Raw genomic sequence first — 17,315 nt, forward strand, 5'->3', positions numbered from 1 at the left:
GCCACAGAAGCTGCCAGACCTACCTGAAAGCCTCCCAGCAGCTCAGGCAGCTCCTCCAAGGAAGCATCTCCATGCACCCACGTTGTCACACATTTCCCTTAGTGCCCACCGCTGCCAGCAGGCTTTTGGGCTCCGAGCCCTTCAGCCTGACCCAATACAGCTGCGTTTTGTTCCTGTCTGTTCAATGCTGTCTGGATGTCTGAGGGATTTTTCCCCTTGCACTGATCTTAACCACATTGCAGCTTCCTTGGAGAATAAGCTGTTCATAAATGGGGCTCTTAGCTGTTTCCTATTTTTAGTTTCTGGTTTATTTCAAGTTATTTTGGCAGCATCTTCATATTAGCATTTTATGATATCCACGTAGATGACTGAGGGCTTGAAACGGAGCTGAGCTCCAAGAACTCATTAGTTTGAGATACAGCATCAGTGTCACAGCAGCTTGGGAATCAGTATAATAACGTGTCAGGTCCAGCGCTCGTATTTGTTGGCAAATAGAGATTAAAGTGCTTCAAGCCAAGTTCTCCCAACTTCCAGCTGTGCAAAGCCATTGCCACCAAAGATGCCACAGGCAAACCCTTCAGGCTTTGGGCCACTGCACTGCACCTGAACACAGGATGAAGCCCTGGGCACTGCCCTGCCTGCTCCTCTCGGTGAGCATCCACACGGAGAGCCCCCCCCCCAAGGCCAGGATCTCCAGAAGGACAAGGAGGCAATGTTAAATGTAATCTTTGTAGGAGAATGTGCGTTTGGAGTCAAGTATCTAGGTAGGGTGAACCTCTATTACCATGTGCAAATTAACAAATAAACGAGGATGGAGCACGTGGCTGTAACACCTCCGCGGGGCAGCAAAGAGAGGCCTTGGCACGGGGCTTTGAACAGAGGCACCCATTCATGCTCAGAGAGCACCATGGTCTGCTGTAACCACGGTATGCATGACATGAATCAAGCGTGCACAAATCTGAGAGTAACTGGATGTATTATGAGGTTTAAAAACCCTGTGAAAACCCCGCAGTGAGTCACCGGAGCTGTGTTCCCACAAGGGCCCTCCATCAAAGGCACGGGTACTGAACAGGGAGGGTTACATAGACAGCAGTAAGGCCTCTTTGTTCGTGGGTGCAGAGGACAAACCATGTAGGATTAAGGCTAAAGGGACACAGATTAAGACAAGACCAAGGGCATGCGACTCAGGCTGGTGTAAGCAGCATCCCCGGAGCCAGGACAAGCTGCAGCCTCTCTCCCCGTGCTCCCCAAATCAAGAGCCCCAGCTCCCCTGGGGCACACATCACCCACCAGAGGTGTGTGGCCACGTCCCGTGGTGCCTGTGCCCTGCCCCAGCTTGCCCATGCTGGAGGGATCAGGGCTGTTCGTGTGCTCCTGCTCCAGCCAGGCTGCGAGGACAGCCCTGGGCTTCTACAGCCCAAGGAAGACGACGTGCCAAAGCACAGGATTTTTAACAATTTTTTTTGGACAATCATAAAAACGTCTTATAATGGATTTATTTGGAATCAGAGCAGAATAAATACATCAAACATTGTCTCACACACCCCAGCTGTACCGTGCAGACCCCACAGCCACAGCCCTGCAGGCACGAGGCCACTCAGCATCCCGGAGAGCTCTGCCCATGCCACGGGCTGACAGCAGCCTCAATAACACATCCAGAGCAGTCAAGTCTGTGGCAGAAGCACACCCAAAGCAAAAACCTTTAAATATTTTCAATAAAGCTATCCAGAAGTTCTTCTTTCCCAGCTAGCAAGAATCCAGCCCCATTTGGAAGCCCAGTGAGCTCACTCAGCCACACCAGCGATGACCCTGACATGGGCCACAGCAGTGACCCTCGCACTGACATGAACACCAGCTACCAGTTAAATTAGGCTGCTAATTATCATTACCCTGTGCTTCCCACTGCCTTTAATCCAATACCAGCTGATACAGAGCTGGGAGAAGCCACACAAGAGCAGCGTGGTGCTGCTGGAGATGTCCTGGAGGCCACCACATTGCCATCGGGCTGGGGGACACTGCTTCTCCAGGGCAGTCTGCTCCCAATCTGACAAAATCGACTGTGGGAGGCATCGCCAGGCCAAGCCATGCTCAGAAAACCCAACCACCCTCTCTCCCCAGTCAAGGGGATGCTCTGGAGCAGGTCTGGGAAAAGCCCCAAACCCAACAGTGGCTATCTTATCTGGCCGCTGGGGCCTCGTGCTGATTTACTAAGTGCTAGCATCTGACTGCAGGCCAACAAAATAATGCACATTAAGGCAACTGCTGCACGAAGCCAGCTGGGGTTGGAAGCTGCGCAATCTCATTTAGTAAGTGAGATTATTTGCACTAAGAGGAGTTTACTCTTGAAACACACGCAGCATTATTCTTTCCCTCCCATAGACCAAAGCCAGGCGCCTGCCAGGCCTGTAGGAGCAGGCAGGGCAGAGCAAACCTTGGGGGTGAGTCCCCAGCACTGCTGTGGGTGCAGCACCAGCTCCGTGGGGTGCGGGCAGGGGCTGGTGCTGGGCACGGAGGGGAAGGGCACCCGCAGCTCTGTGTGAAAGCAGCTTTGCTCAAGGGAGCTCTGGAACTGGCCGGTACCATAAGCAGAAGCAATGAATGCTTAAACAAAAGCTTAATTTGTTATATTAAGTAATTATATTAATAGGTTAACACAGTAAGAGTGCTACTGTAAAAAAAAAAAGCTCATCCCATCAATTATCGGAACCATCTTTATGAATTTAATGGGTTAAAAGGCACAATTCTGCACAAACCTGTACAGACCACATAACTTGGTAACCAAATCAATAGCAGTTCGTTACAGGCAAGTCAGGGGAAATTTTCTGTTCTGCAAGCGTGATCAAAAGGGCCTGATTAAAGCCTCTGAGAGGCTTTCAAGACAGTGTGATAAAGTTCTCGGCTTTCCAACAAAGTGCACCCGTCCTGCCGTCAGGAAGCACACCACGAGGCAGCAGATGCTCTTACAGCAGCAATATCTCTTAAAACAGGAAGGACCAAGAGTTAAGTGGCAAACTAATGAAGATAAATTCCCCAAATCTTTTAACCACTCCTTCCAGGGATTCTCTTCAGCTTTTTTCATAGCATTGTTCTTTGAACTAATACGCTTTCCTTGCCAATCCGTTTATATAAGCGGTTAGAGAAGTGCAAGAGACCAGCATATCTTGATTTTGCTTGGGCACGCTGCACACCACAGCAAGCGAGGAGCACTGTTTACATAACGTGACTTCATTAAACTGCTGAAGAAATAAGAAGGAAGACGTTTAAGAGCATAAAAGGGAAAGAAGCAGAGTACAAGCATTACGAAGGGCAAAACACTCAAAACCCCCCTTCCCAGCCCAAGTGCTGGTGGATCCGAATCCAAATTTAGAATCAGATTTGTAGCTTAGGTCCTAATCCAGCTCAAGGGCTGAGATCTCTACAGGGAAGAGGATGAGAATCAAGGAACCAAATTGAACCATATAAATTGAGCCATGTAACCCACGTGGAAATTGCAAAGAGCCGAGGAAGCCGCAGGTTGCTCAGCCATGGGAGGGGGCTGACTCTGCAGGAAGCCCCCCTTGCTCAGCCCCACCACACTGCTGCCCCTCTCCTCCCTCTTTGCTGGGGAGAAGCTGGGGATGAGCTGCTCTGCTACACCCAGCACCAGCCCACCACCACCCCCGGTGCTGCCACACTTAGGGTCACCCTGTGCTCCCAGGGGGACAGCACACCCCATGATGTGGATCAGCCCGGAGCAGCTCCGAGGTCCCCCAGGAGCCACACTACAGCCACCATCTGGCACACCAGTTCAGCAGAGAAGCCTTTATCATGGTTGGCAGCTCATTTCCATTCAAGGGTCTGTGGCCAGCCCTGCTGAGAAGCCCCCTTTCTGCCCCCCAGCCCACCTCTGGCACTGCAAGGAGCAGCCCTGGAGAGCCCCTGGGTGCTCGCAGCACTCCCTTTAAAACACGGGCTCTCCCAATCCATCTTCCTGGCAGATATTTCCTTTATGATCCAAAGGAGAGTGGCAGAGGTGCTGTCAAGCAGCAGCTCACCACAAGCAGTCTGAATTCAGGCGGGGAGCAAACCTGCAGCTCGGTCCCCGAGAAACAAGGAGGCAGCCACATCGTGCACCCTGCTGCCGCTGGGCCGCGTGCCACTGCCTTCTCCGGGTTTATTTGTGTACAGTGGATATTTCGCAGGGTTTGGCCTTTTGTGCTGGAAGCTTTACATGTGCTAAAGGCTTCTGGGAAACGTCCGTGGCTTTGGCTTTCGGGGGATGACAGCATCCAGGCTCGGGGCACGGTAACCTTCCAGCAGAGCATCCAGCCCGTGGTGCCTGTTCGCAAACCACACAGGCTTTAGTTCTTCCAGGCTGTTTCTCTTCCAGCCACGCACTGCCCATTACTGATAACTAGGAATAATTATTTAAAATAATCTTATTTAATCAGCTGTATTTGCTTTCTGCAGCTTCTTGTACTCTAAGATGTCATTTGCACGTACTCGGCTGTTAGTCCACGAGACGGGTTTCTGTCGAAGTACTTAAGGTTTCATGGGTGTGAATCTGAGCTGCAAGTTTCTGCTGCTCTGGTTGACAAGAAAGATTGAGTGTGGTACAGGCTTTGAAGGCATCTTTCTGACATCTGGGAGATTTATTGGCTGAAATGCTCTTGCACAGCATTTTTTTTTTAAATAGAGATATGTTCTATATGGTGAGAACGTTTGTTTCTTTTTTCCTGGTCTCTGCTGGCTGTGAAACCCACTCCAACGACACGCTGTGGCTCTGCATTTTTGCGATTGCTCCAAGTAACCCAGTGAATCTGGTACTTGCACAGAAACCTCAAGCAAGACGAGAAGCTGAAGCCAAACATTCCCAGCCCTTATCTGCCAGGGCTTACTGCGAGCTGGTGTTAACGGCCGTGTACAAACCCATTACATTAACGAGCTTTCACTACATATATTAGTGCCTTGCTTCAGTACACATCCAGCAGCTCCACACTGACAACAAATCAAGTGGAGTGTGTTCTGTTAACATGTTTGTTTTAGCTGTTTTATCAGCTCCACCAGATCTTGAGAGATCTGCTGTTTTCTTTCACACTCCAGCACCTGTGGTCACAGGTGGCTTAGAACAAAAATAATTTCGCAAAGTGTTTGGGTATCTAAGAACCAGGAGCCAATGCATTTTAAGAACTCTGAAGTCAAACGATTTAAGTTAAAATATTACATTTAAAAGGATCCACACCTCTAGAAATTCACTATGTAACACCTGCAGACTTTAACATCCATTTTTCTCCCCAAGCTACAAGAAAAAACGAGTTGTAATAGTCTTCACTAATTCCACATAACCCATAATGAGATATTTGTATTAAAATTAAAGGACTGATCTACCCCCAGCAGGACCACCTATATGTATCACCACCTGTTGAACTATAAAGCAACAAAAAAACTAAAAAAGCAGCATTCCGTATATTTTCCTTGCATGCATCCCACATCAACAGGAGCATTTTATTAAGCTTTTATTCTGCTTTATCCTCGTATGGAGCGAGATCCACCCAGACATTTTTCCAAAGGAGCTCTGACTCTGCCTACCTGTCCCAACAGGCAATCTTTCAATCTTCACAATGAAGGTGATGTCAGTTTTCTAGCAGCAACAACAAAAAGCTCAACACCCCGGTTACACCGAGCACCTTCTGCTTTGTTCGACCTGGCAGCGGCCTGAGTGTTTTCAAGGGTGTGCTGGGTTTATTTTGCTAAACTCGCACCAAGGTCAGGGCTCGTATGAATGGACCTGCGTGAATCATTCTTTCCGCCCGGTTTCCCACTTGGGATTATCAGCGTGCTTGATTAGGGTAATTACCATTAGCCTTTCATTCCAGCCTATTCTCCCATTACTGTCTCCTGAACCAGCGCAAGCATTTACTTCACTCTCGGTTATTAAATAAAGCCTCAGTGATGGAGCACGTTCAGCAGCGAACATATTTGTAACATACTTCTGTTAGCCCTTATCTTTGGTAAATTAACTGTTAAGCACCACTACAGCTTGAAGTGCAAGAGCACAGATTTCTCATTTGAGGCCTTGCACCAACCAAGCAAGCGCTGGGAGACTAATGAAAACAAAACAACAACAAGCACAACTAGTTCCTGCCACTTAAAAACATCACCCCACTTGAATCATTACGTTACAACAATAATATGCAACAAAGAGAAACAGCAAAGATCCCTCCGTTCTTCTATACAGACAATAGAAATACCAAAGGCCAGCAGAAATCAGCCGTGTCTGGAGCTTTATGATTTTTATCAGCACAGAGCAGTTATTCCAGTCCATTTGGGACCATTAACAAAGTGGACCGTTTCCATTTAATAAACAATCAAGTACATAAAATTTGCATATAAAACCAGGACAACAACTTTCTGGCCTAGCAGGAAAGCAAAGGAAAAAGTCCTGCTCCTTTTGTTGGCATCTCTGGTTCTTGCCTTCTCTGCCAAGTGTCAGGATTCACACAATCAGGTCAGGATTTAGGGGGTTAACCCAAACCATTCCCCTGTGCCCAGCACTGCCCAGCCTCAGGTTTGGGCTCTGCCATCCCCAGCCCGGAGCATGCAGGAACAGGACCTGTGGGTCACCCCATAACACAAACCGGGGTTTAGGGTGCGTGCATTTGGTGTGCCAGTGGTCAGGATCCCAGCGTGGCACCGGGGGATCTGCAGGGAGCCCAGAGGAGTGAACAAGACAACTTTTATTGGAATTCCTCCATCGGCACAATTCCTTCTGTGTATCCCAACCTTACATGGGGCAAGTATTTGCTCAAACATAAAAGCTGCTTAAACTTAAGAGTCAACCTGAACTCCCTGCACCACACTACTTGGGTAATGGGCTGCAGACCGATTATTTCTTGTTCCAGCACCAAGCCAACGCTGACAAATGCGTTCCTTGCTGCTCTGCTAGAGACCAGCAGGTACACTGATGTTGGAGCCAGCAGATAACGGAAAAGCTGTGTTAAAAAACTACTTTTTGTTTCCAATACTGGATTCAGCCCATTTGTCAATAGCCTGCTCAGCCAGGGAGCTCTGCCTAAAAGCAGCAAGAGCCTGGCCTGGCGCTGGCAGAGCTGGGCAGGGGATGACGCTGGCTGCTCCGAGAGCTCGACAAGTGAGTTCGGGCGATTAATACCTTCAGCTACTCCAGTTACACTAATGACTGATTATCTTTTAATCCTAGGCAAGGGGTAGATCAACAGCAATCCCACACAGAACCACAGCAGTTACTGATGTGGTTACAGGCACAGCACTGAGAGCAGCTGAGTAAGTTATTCCACTCCTGCTGCTGGGTGTGCTGCCGGGTGAAAGGGAGCTGAAAGGGAGCGGTGTGGGTACCTGCGTGAAAGCAGCAGGAAGCCCCCGTGCCACAGGCAGTGTCCAGTTGTTAGCCTCCAAGGAAAATTAACCAGAAAATTAACAAGGTCCTACAGCCACTTTCTGTCAAGTCCTCAGAGCTGGCCTTGGCCAGGTGCTTTGGGTCATTCCCCCACCCCTATAAATATCACTAGGGGAAGGAACCTCTCATTACATGATGAGCTACACCCAGCTTTAACTTGCTGTAGCCACAGGGACAAAGCAAGCCAGGCTCCCTCCCCAGCACAGAGCCACAGGCTGCAGCCCCCTGTCCCCCCCAGGCTCCCCTGCAGGGCAGTGCCACCACCTCCAGTTTTGCTCTCTGTGGCCCCCAAGAAAACGGGAAGAAATGAGGAAAAAAGGGACAGCAAGCACAGCTGGCTTTTTAAGTGGCCACATGAGACAGATGCCCTAAGCACACCCATCTGTATTTGCATTTCCTTATCTTTAATACCCAAGATTTCATTTTAATGACTTTAACACTTCACACTCCAGCTCAAGCCTTAGCCTCAGCATCAGCTGTTCTCGGTGACTCGAGCAATCAGACCTTTACCACTTGTCATTTAAGATTTATCAAACCACAGAGGGATGAGACCTGCTTTCAAGACAAATAAATCATTTCTTGACTTCACGAGCATATTCAAAACAGCTGCAAGCGACAGGGCTCACCCCCACGAGCTGCACCTGTGCAAGCGCAGGACTTTGCAGGGAGCGAAAGGGTAAAGCAAGTCCTGGTAAGTCACTCAAGTCCTACTCCAAAGCAGCACTGTTTGAGATTATTGTTTCTCTTGCTGCCAAATCCATATTTTTCCAGGTTTGTCCTTTTTGTCCCGCCCCAGCCTGGGCACCAAAGCAGTGCCTCCTGCTCCAGTACCGTGCAGCCAGCTCCGGCTGCTCCATCACCCCTCCTACAGCCCTTCTTTGGGGTCAGGTCCCACCAAAGCAACACTTAAGATTGCTCTGGGTGAAGTGACAGCACGCAGGTAGGTTTGGGAGAAGCAGCTGCACCCAGGGAGGGTTCTCCAGGCAGGCAGCAAGCAGCTCCCAGCAGCGCGCTCCCTCACTGCCAGGGAGCTGTCAGGTCTGGAGAGAAATTGTTTCCTGTAGCAGCCTAGCAAGGACTAGACAAAACCAACCTATTGGTGACCGAGGATATTTTTTTTCAAACCCCACGCAGATGAATTCATGTTTTACAAGTGGCTGGAAGCAGGGCTACAAAGAGACAGCCTTTGGCATCGAGAGCTGGATGTGGGTGGCTTTCAGATGTCTCACGTCCCAAATTGTAGCCCACAAGCCGCCGGCATCAGCTGGTCCCGCACACAGGAGGCTTGCTGAGCTGCCCCAGCCTCATGCCCCACATCATTCCCAGCCCCATAAGGACACAGGAGGGGTGCACCCATCCCCAGAAGGGGTGCAGCCACCCCAGCCCCGGCCCATGTCAGCAGCTGGGGCTCGCAGCTGGAGGTGGGAGCCCTGGAGTCTGCTCCCTCCTCCCACCAGGATCGCTGCTTTTTAGAGTATCTGTTTGTAATTTAATGACATTTTAATACAAAATAAATAAAAAAGCACTTTGAACCAGGCAGAAGTCAGCCAAAAGCCTCCACAATCAGCCTGCAGAGAGGCTCCCTCCCACGCTTTTGTCTCCGGCCCTGCGGATCTTCCCTTCCTCCCCGCTGCTGGGCTGGGGGTCCGGGGGCTGCACCAGCCTTGGGATGGGCAGAGCTGCTCCCCCAGCTCCTGGTTCATCAATTCACCTAATTGCCTCCCCATGCACTTCCATAATCAAAGGGGGGCACGCAGCACACCTGCTCCCAACCACATCTCAGCACAGCCCAGCTCCCAGAGCCCATGCCCACCCCCAGCCTCCCTAATTCTGCCCCTTTGGGCATTATTTCCAAACCAGCACCATCTTTACCCAAAGTAAAGCCAGCCAGAGGGGCGTTATACTCACACCTCCTGCGTTTGCTGAATCCACTTTGGGCCAGCGCTTGGCTATGCAAAAGCAGAGTTTTTTCTTGCCTAACGTTAAACCAAACTTTCCAAACTAACAGCCGAGCAGGCTCCCTCCTCTAAATTCAGATGTTCCTCTCCTCAGCAGACAGGCTCGTACAGACACCCAGGTTCTGTGCTCAGTTGCAATAAAACCCCACGTGGCTGGGGGTTCGGGGAGCTGCTGTGCCCACCTCCCCAGGAGCACCCACACCAGAGCTGGGTGCCCGAGCCCCCCAGGAGCAGCAGCCTGCACCCCAATCCTTCCCAAATTCATCTCCCCCCATTTTCTCCACTTTCTACCTTCACAACCCAACCCCACTGGGCCACCTGAGTGGGGGCAGCCCGGAATAAAACCAACCCCACGAAGCCGGGCAGTGGGCACTGCAGGGCTCAAACACAGCCCCAGGTCCTTTTAAAGGTGCCTTCCCCCCCAGCTTTCTTTACAGCCCAGGGTAAATATTTTCCACTTTCTGTCACGCCTTTGGCCGGGGAACGAAGAGATGGCAGAGGGCTTTTGTGCGCCAGGAGGGCAGCTCAACGCTACAGCCACCCCGCGAACCGCCCGATCCCCCCCACGTCCAGCAAGAACCCCCGAAACCCCGCAGCCCAGCGTGGGGGGAGCTCAGCGGCACCCCTGCACCCTCCGCCCAGCACCCCCCGACCCCAAAGCACAAAGCCGAGCTGCCCAAATGAGAAGCCCCCAGCGCGCAGCCCCGCGCCCTGCGCCCCCCGACGGCTCCGCGCACGGCACCCCCCGGAGCCCCCGGTGCCCCCCGACCCCCAGCAGCAGGGGGAGAGGCTGCAGACCCCGCAGACCCCCCGGCCCCCAGCTCACCCTGGAGATGGTGAGGGGCGTGCTGAAGTCCTTGCCGCCCACCAGACGGAAACCCCATGGCGAGGGGCCGCGCAGGGCCACCGAGTGGGGCATGGTGGTGGTGGCAGCGGGGGTAGGGGGGGGGGGCTCCGTGGCGCTGCGCTCCTGCTCCGGCTCCGCTCCGCGCCGCCGCCGCAGCCCTTAAAGCTTCGCCCAGCCCCGGGACGGCCCTGATGGGGGGGTGAAGGGGGGGAGAGGCGGGCCGCGGGGGCGGGTCCGGCCCCGACGGGGCGGGAGCGGCGGGCGGGGGGCCCGGGGCCGGGAGGCGGAGGGGAGGGGGGCGGCCCCGGGAGCCTCCATCCCCCCTGCATCCCCTCCATTGCCCTCACACCCCCCCATGCCCCCTACACCCCCTCCATCCCCCCCATGCTCCCCGCATCTCCTCCATCCCCCCCACATCTCCTCCATCCCCCCCACATCCCATCTACGCCCCCCACATCCCCTTCACATCCCCTCCATCCCCTCCATGCCCCCCACATCCCCTCCATCCCCCTCGCATCCCACCCCCAGCTCTCGTTTCTGCCGCTCTGAAGGGGCCCCGGCGGCGCCCCCCCACAGCCCCAGCGGTCATGGAGTGGGGTGGGGGGCTCAGCCCTGGCACCCCCCGCCCCGGACAGCTCGGCTGGGCTCTATTTTGGTTATGGGGTGGCTGCTTGGGGGTGTGCGGTCCCTGTGGGCACCCCGGCTGCCCCCCAGCAGCACATGACGAAATTTGTGATGTTCCAGTAAAACCAGAGGCGTTATGCTGTCCACCACCACTGGTATCTGGAAGGATACTCCAAACAGAATGACCCACTTGGGTCACAGCAGCTTGGGAAACCTCCACACCAGCCCGTGGAGGGGGTCCTGGGTGGAGAGGGCAGCGTCAGACCCCACGGTGCAGCCCCTTCCCGCTGGCCAAGTGGTGTGGGGCCACCACGGGGCTGCCACCCAACGCGCTGCCTGCCCCAAATGAGCAGCCATGGGGGCACCCAGGGGATGCTGGTGCTGCAGAGGGTGTCCAGAGGCACGGAGGTGGGGTGGGTGAAGCGATGGGCACAGCTGATTGGGTCCCTGCTGAAAATTGGGGTGCGAGAGAGACCTGGGCTTGGGAAACCCCGCTCTGCCTGGGCAGGGCTGGGCCGAAATACCCTGCTTCCAAACAGCACCGAACAAAGGAGGCATTGTTGGAAAAGTCCACTTTTGCGAAGTAGCTTCGTGTTGCCCGGTTTCTGCGACTTTGATTTATGTGCTGCTCGCTGTGAAATGTTTCTGCGCGTGTTTGCTCGTGCCATAGGAGGGTTTGTCTGAGGCTGCCGTGCCCGGGTTCTCCAGGGGAATTTGGTCTTGGCCGGGGTGGGAACTGCGGCATTTAACCGCGGGCTCTGGGGCAGCCCCGTGATTTAGCAACCTGAGCACAGCAAGCAGGCGTTATGAGCCCCAAATACAATAAGTTTTGTTCGCCTTGACGGAAACAGACCTACAGGAGAAGAGCCGAGACGCAGCTGGGACCAGCCGGGCTTTTACCCATCCTCTTTGTCCCATGCAGGCGGGTGCCTCCACCGCGCACGCAGGCTGCGAACGCTCACTTTTGTCTGTGCGAGGGCTGATGAATCATGCCTCATTCCTGCATGATATCACCGGGCTGCAGAAGGCTGCGGGGAGGCTGGCCCGAGGTTTCCTCGCTGGCTTCCCGGCTGAGCCCCGAAATTTGCCTTGCAGGGGACTGGAGGCACAGCTCGGGTCCCCCCTGTCCTGCCCAGGGGCAGGAGCAGCGTGCGGCCCCGCGGGGCTGAGCCAGGCAGTGCCGCCCTCATTCCCTCTGCAGAGGACAAAGAAAAATTCTTTTATTTCAGGAAACTAAGCCTGCTGTAAAGTGAGAGCGATGCCAACAGGGAAAAGGCAAAGCGCAGAGACAAACAGAGCTGCTGATCCGTGCGGTGCCGGCGATGGCCAGGGCTTTATTTCCGTGGTGGTTTCTAAAATGCAGCCTGCCCGTGAGTGGCAGGCACAGCAGCCTGCCGGGGTTTCAGAGCAATTTGTTGGCATGGGAAGTTGCCGATCAGAACGCAGAGCCCCCCGCTATTAAAGTATTCGTTTCGGAAATCTGCTGAAAAAGCTGCTGACTTCAGGACAGTTTCTCTTCAAGGCCTCTCGAATGCTCAGCCGAGGCTGCCCCTCACGTAACGTTAAGGCTGATGGAAAAGGTAACCCAAGTAAAATACAATGGGAATCAGCCAAATCAGTTTGAACTTGTGGGTGTGCTTATTCCAAATTAAATTCCGTTCCAAAATGCATTAAACCGAGCTGAAGTGGAGCCAGTTTTAGTCTGAATAAAAGTATCTGCAGTGGAATTCCTCCTGCTGGAAAGTGTCCATGTGTAGACCAGCCCTCGGATCGGAGAACTGCATCAGGAATTCATTTGGTACCCCTCTATCACCGGTGGGTTTTTTCAAGGTTTTTGGGAATGAGACCACTAGCTGAAGAGCCCCACTTTCCCCAGGCGCCTCGTTTCCTCCCGTTGCTCCCACACCTTCCCACATGTGCTTCTGAGAAAGCCAGCACAGCTCTGCAGCCCGAAAAGGGCCCAGTCATTTTGGGGAACAAAAGCGGACTCAGCGATTTCTATTTCTTTGTTTCTCCTAACGTGATAACTTTTCAGCTGTACTTTAAGTCACTTCCAGAACTGAGTTCTACTTCTGGAACAGAAATGACAGAATCACCAGAAGATGATAGGGATCTTGCTGCGGGAGCAAGCCGTAACATTAAGCTAATGACACCCTATCTCCAACATGTTCCTTCTGCCGAGTGCTGAAACTCTATAGCAAGCTCTAACAAAGACCACGCATTACTCAAAAGAAAGGTCAAATGTTTTCATGAATTCAATCTCATCACTCCATTTGCTGTGTTTTTTTTTTTTTTTTTTCCCCCCAATATTTCTCTCTGTGTATGTTTCCAGTGTTTTTCCACCCCGCAGCCTTATCGCCTCCCTGTTTCTTTTTAGAGTATTTCATTCGGGCTCTCCTTCGCCACGGGGGTCACTGTCTGCTTCCTGCCTTTGTTATCACAGACTGACTGGGTAAACTGTGCATCTCCAGCTCTGTGTTCCCCGTTGAACCACCACTCAGTTTTTCCATTTGCCACCCCCCCAACATCTCACAGAGGTCCCAATAACAACCCCCCAAAAAAGTTTTTGAATATCTGCCCACACGGGAGTGATTTCTGGTGTCCCTACAGCCTGATGGTTCTCCTCCAGGCCAGGAGGCTCTCCTGCTCTGCAGGTCACCTTCTTCAGGACTGGGGCTGCTTCTCCTCAGAGGAGTTGCAGGAGGCTGGAAGTCAGCCACGGGTCCTCTCTAGCTGGAGGCTTTGCACTGGCCCCAGGTCTACCAAAAATATTCTATTTTCATACTGTGAAAAAAATACCCAATATTTAGTGCAAATTCAATAAATTACTGCATTTGTCAGAGATCTGCAAAAGGCTTGCTAAGTTCAAGCCTCTTCATTTTTTTGGAGTTTAGGGTAGAATTCAGCCTCTTGATGGATCTTTTTTTGATGTGGGGGCCTATAAACCTCTACATTGGTCACCAGAGCAGGGGAATCCCTCCTGGCTGCATGCAGCTCAGCTTGACAAGTTGCTCAACATTTCTGCATTATTCCTGTAGGCATAGCTTGGGTTTCCAAGTGGCTTCATGGCTCTCGTGTTGGTTCATCGCTAACTCCCCTAACCCAGCACCGTTGCCTTCCAGAACCACCCAAACTCTTGTGGGGTCCCCAGTGTGAATGCTGACACATGGAATATCTGTGATTACGTTTTCTGCCTCTCCATTTCTAGCCAGAGTACGTTTCACTGCACAATTAACTATTCAACGAGTCTACATGACCTGGAACAGGGAATGTGCTCAGAATTACACTTTTCACTCATCCGTCCGTCGTGCCCAATTTCCCCGTTAGAAGGGACACCTCTGGAAACGCCAGCGCAGCACCGTGGTGGCGCGGCGGTGATGGAAGGTCTGAGAAGTGACAAGCCGATTATTTGGTGCTAATGCAAATTATTAAACTGCAACGAGTTCAGCAAGGGTTCACTTGGCAGGTCCATTCCTTGCATGGAAAGCTAGCGATAAAAACATTAACCCAAATTGTGCTCAGTGCCCCCCAAGCCACACAGGGGCCACAGCTGCAAGCCACAGGGGACCTGGAGCAGCGCAGCCAAATGCAGGAGGGGACTGATGCTGCCGAGCCCTTCCAAGCCTCCTGTGGTGCCTCTGACTGATCACGAGGGTAAAAAATAAAGGAGATGGTACAAAGGTGGTGAGTGCAACGGGGCTGAGTCGGGAGCCTCCTCCTCGGCAGCCACACACGTTACATGGAGCTGCACCTCTGCAGGCACCCTCCACTATATGCTGGGAGGTGCAGCTCCCCACCTTGCTCGTTTAGGTAGCGAGCTCCTATGTGATGAAAAGTTCATTTTAATGTGACATTCATCACGTTCTGAAATACTTCTTGCAGTTTATTTGCCCAGAGGTTCCAGATGAATGACTGCTCTGAAAGAGCTCCTGTTACACCGACGTCTGATGTAGCATGTGTAAAATTCCAAGCTCCGCTTAATTTTATCACCTGAGAATTAGAATGCCTCTGTCATTAAGGTAAGGAAAATATTTTTATAGCTCCCTTTGTTTCAGCTCATGGTATTTACCCTAGGCATGAGATCTTTCTCTTTCAGTGTGGCAGCTGTTGGAAATATTTTAAAATAATGTACCTACATGTTTCGCGGGATGCACTTTTTGGTCCTTAAAAATATCTGTATTTCATTTTTAAATGAAGGTGGGAATCTAACAGAGTTCCCTAGCTGTGCAGGGAATGATTAATAATGTCTCCTTAGACCATTTCTGAGCAGTTTAACGCAGACACTGGGCATTTAAAAGCAGTGCTGAGCAGCACGCTGGGTGCTCGCCTGTGGGCTGGACGTCCCAGCAGTTGCACTCCCATTTAAAAACAGGTCTTGTGCTGGAAATTCAGTTGTTGGGAGCTTTCGTTTGTACGTTCCGACACTGGCTGTTCCTCTCATTATTTGTGATTGGAAACAGTCCCTGGAAATGATGCTGATTACACGAATTCAAAATTCTTGTGGGAGTGAAGACTCCAAGCAAAGTTTCATGGCATTTGTGCAGCTGTGGTTTAATTTGCCCTCCCAGTAGTCAGTGTTTCTCAGAGTATAACCTTTCATGCATTAATCAGCCGTGCTTGACAGTTTCATCTTAATTTCCATTTCCCCTGCCTAAATTAGCACTTTCTGGTGCCTTTCTAACCCTGTGGGACCTTCTCCATATTCATGTACAACAAATTCTTAAGGGTTTTGGTTTATTTCTTTACTTAATAATTAAAAAAATCCGAGCTATCCAAAGAACAACATCCTGTGAAAACATTTAATTTTGAAACTCATTATTTGGATTAAGTCGAGGCAAATCTCAACCCTATGGCAGATTTGACGGCCGGTTTGAAAAGGATTACTTAATTTATAGGCTTTGCAGAATCTCTCAGATCTGAGCTATTATTTTGGTTTTTGAAAGTTCCTTGGCTAGTGCCCAAGTGTTGGAAGCTGTCATTCTGAATTCCGTTTAATTCATTTGTTTGTCTAAATCATTTATAAAAAGTTTATCTCACACATCTAGGCATCCCACAGAGAAAAAAAAATGAGCTGTGATATAAATCATTAGGGTAATGAAAGAAGTCTAGGCAGTCCGGTACAGTCCTTGTTCTGTAACCAGCCGCAGGTGTGGAGGGCTGCTGCCTCCAAAGGCTGTGTAGATTTGTAGGTTTTTACAGAGAAAACTGTGTGAGGAGGTGTGCTGTGTGTGGTTGCTGCTGCATCCCAAGGCTTTGTATCTTTGTAGGATTTTACAGAGAAAACTGTGCGAGCAGTTGGGCTGTGTGTGGTTGCTGCTGCCACCAAAGGCTCTCAGACTCTGCAGCACAAGCAGATTCATGGTAGGGCCCAGGAGATCCTTTTTTCTTTTCAAAATGTGCTCAGGAGGTGAAAAGCAAGAACACTGGCAGATGCAAAACGCGGTTTGCTCTGTCGTCATGACAAATGGTGGTGAGACAACATCTACGTGCCCTTCCAGTCCTGGCTCATCGGGCCGCCAGCCACTTACCAGAGCTTCGTGTGGTTGGGATGAATCCCTGCCTCCGAACCCGTGCAGACTAAACACGAGATAAGGCCAGCAGATGGGTTTCCCGGCAGGGAGCACCGGGAGGCAGCGACACGGCGATTGTGGGAGCACAGCAGCCGCCTGTCCTCGAGAAAGGGCAGCCCCAAGGAAAGCCGCGAGGAGGACAAGGCGGCTTTTCAGGGCTGATGGGAAGCTCACAGAATGTTCCCTTGTACTTCTCAGAAGCTAAGCACAGTCTTTTTGAATTAAAACTTCGCTGGTTCCCGTTGGTATTGCTGTAAAATGAATTGGCTCCGTGTTCTCCCCACTCTGCTCCAGAGCACATGGATGAAGGACGCACGTGAGCCAGGCTCCCCTGCCGGCACCGTGCGCCCTGTGACTGATGAGCCCCAGGTGGGAAAACAACGAGAAACGCTGGCATAACACAGCGAGGAGAAGATGAGATTAGAAGCGATCTGCTTCTTCTGTAAGGCTAATTGTTCCCATTATGGGATTAAACTGACTGATTCCCTGTCAGAAGCAGCGCCGGGAAGAACAAAGTGAAAACCCCACGCGTAACGCGAGCCTGTGCACCGTGCACACTCCAACTTCTGTGTTTTGTTCTTGTGAAATCCTGACAGACGTCAGCTGCTGGGGTGTTCTGCAAACAAACTCAATACGTCTTTATTATCATTATTTCACGTGGTAGGAAGCAAGCAATCGCAATTATTCAGCGGATAGGTTCATGCCTTTCTTCGGGATTTCAGCATTTATCATACCAGCTCTGGACCCCATTGATAGTGGTGCTTCCTTTTTTGGGTGTCGTGCCGCTACAGAATGCAGACAACTGGAGAAAATTAAGCTGAATGTTCCCAATTTCTGCAGGTCAAGGAAAGTTTGCCTTTTATCGTTCAGAGATAAGTTCAGCAAACTCGCTGTTTTTGAAA

The 17,315-nt window shown here is 51.5% G+C and overlaps 1 protein-coding gene across 1 annotated transcript in view; it reads right to left on the minus strand.

Annotated features, from left to right (window-relative positions):
- PDLIM4 (PDZ and LIM domain 4) overlaps positions 1-10,396 on the minus strand; it is a 40,218-nt gene extending 29,822 nt beyond the window's left edge. The window contains exon 1 of the mRNA XM_068698477.1: positions 10,199-10,396. Within this exon, the coding sequence (XP_068554578.1) occupies positions 10,199-10,291 (93 nt within the window). The 5' untranslated portion in view covers positions 10,292-10,396. The remainder of the gene's footprint in view (positions 1-10,198) is intronic.
- Between the last annotated feature and the right edge of the window lie 6,919 nt (positions 10,397-17,315).

The sequence above is a fragment of the Anas acuta genome, chromosome 14, assembly GCF_963932015.1.
Source record: "Anas acuta chromosome 14, bAnaAcu1.1, whole genome shotgun sequence".
Lineage (NCBI taxonomy): Eukaryota > Metazoa > Chordata > Aves > Anseriformes > Anatidae > Anas > Anas acuta.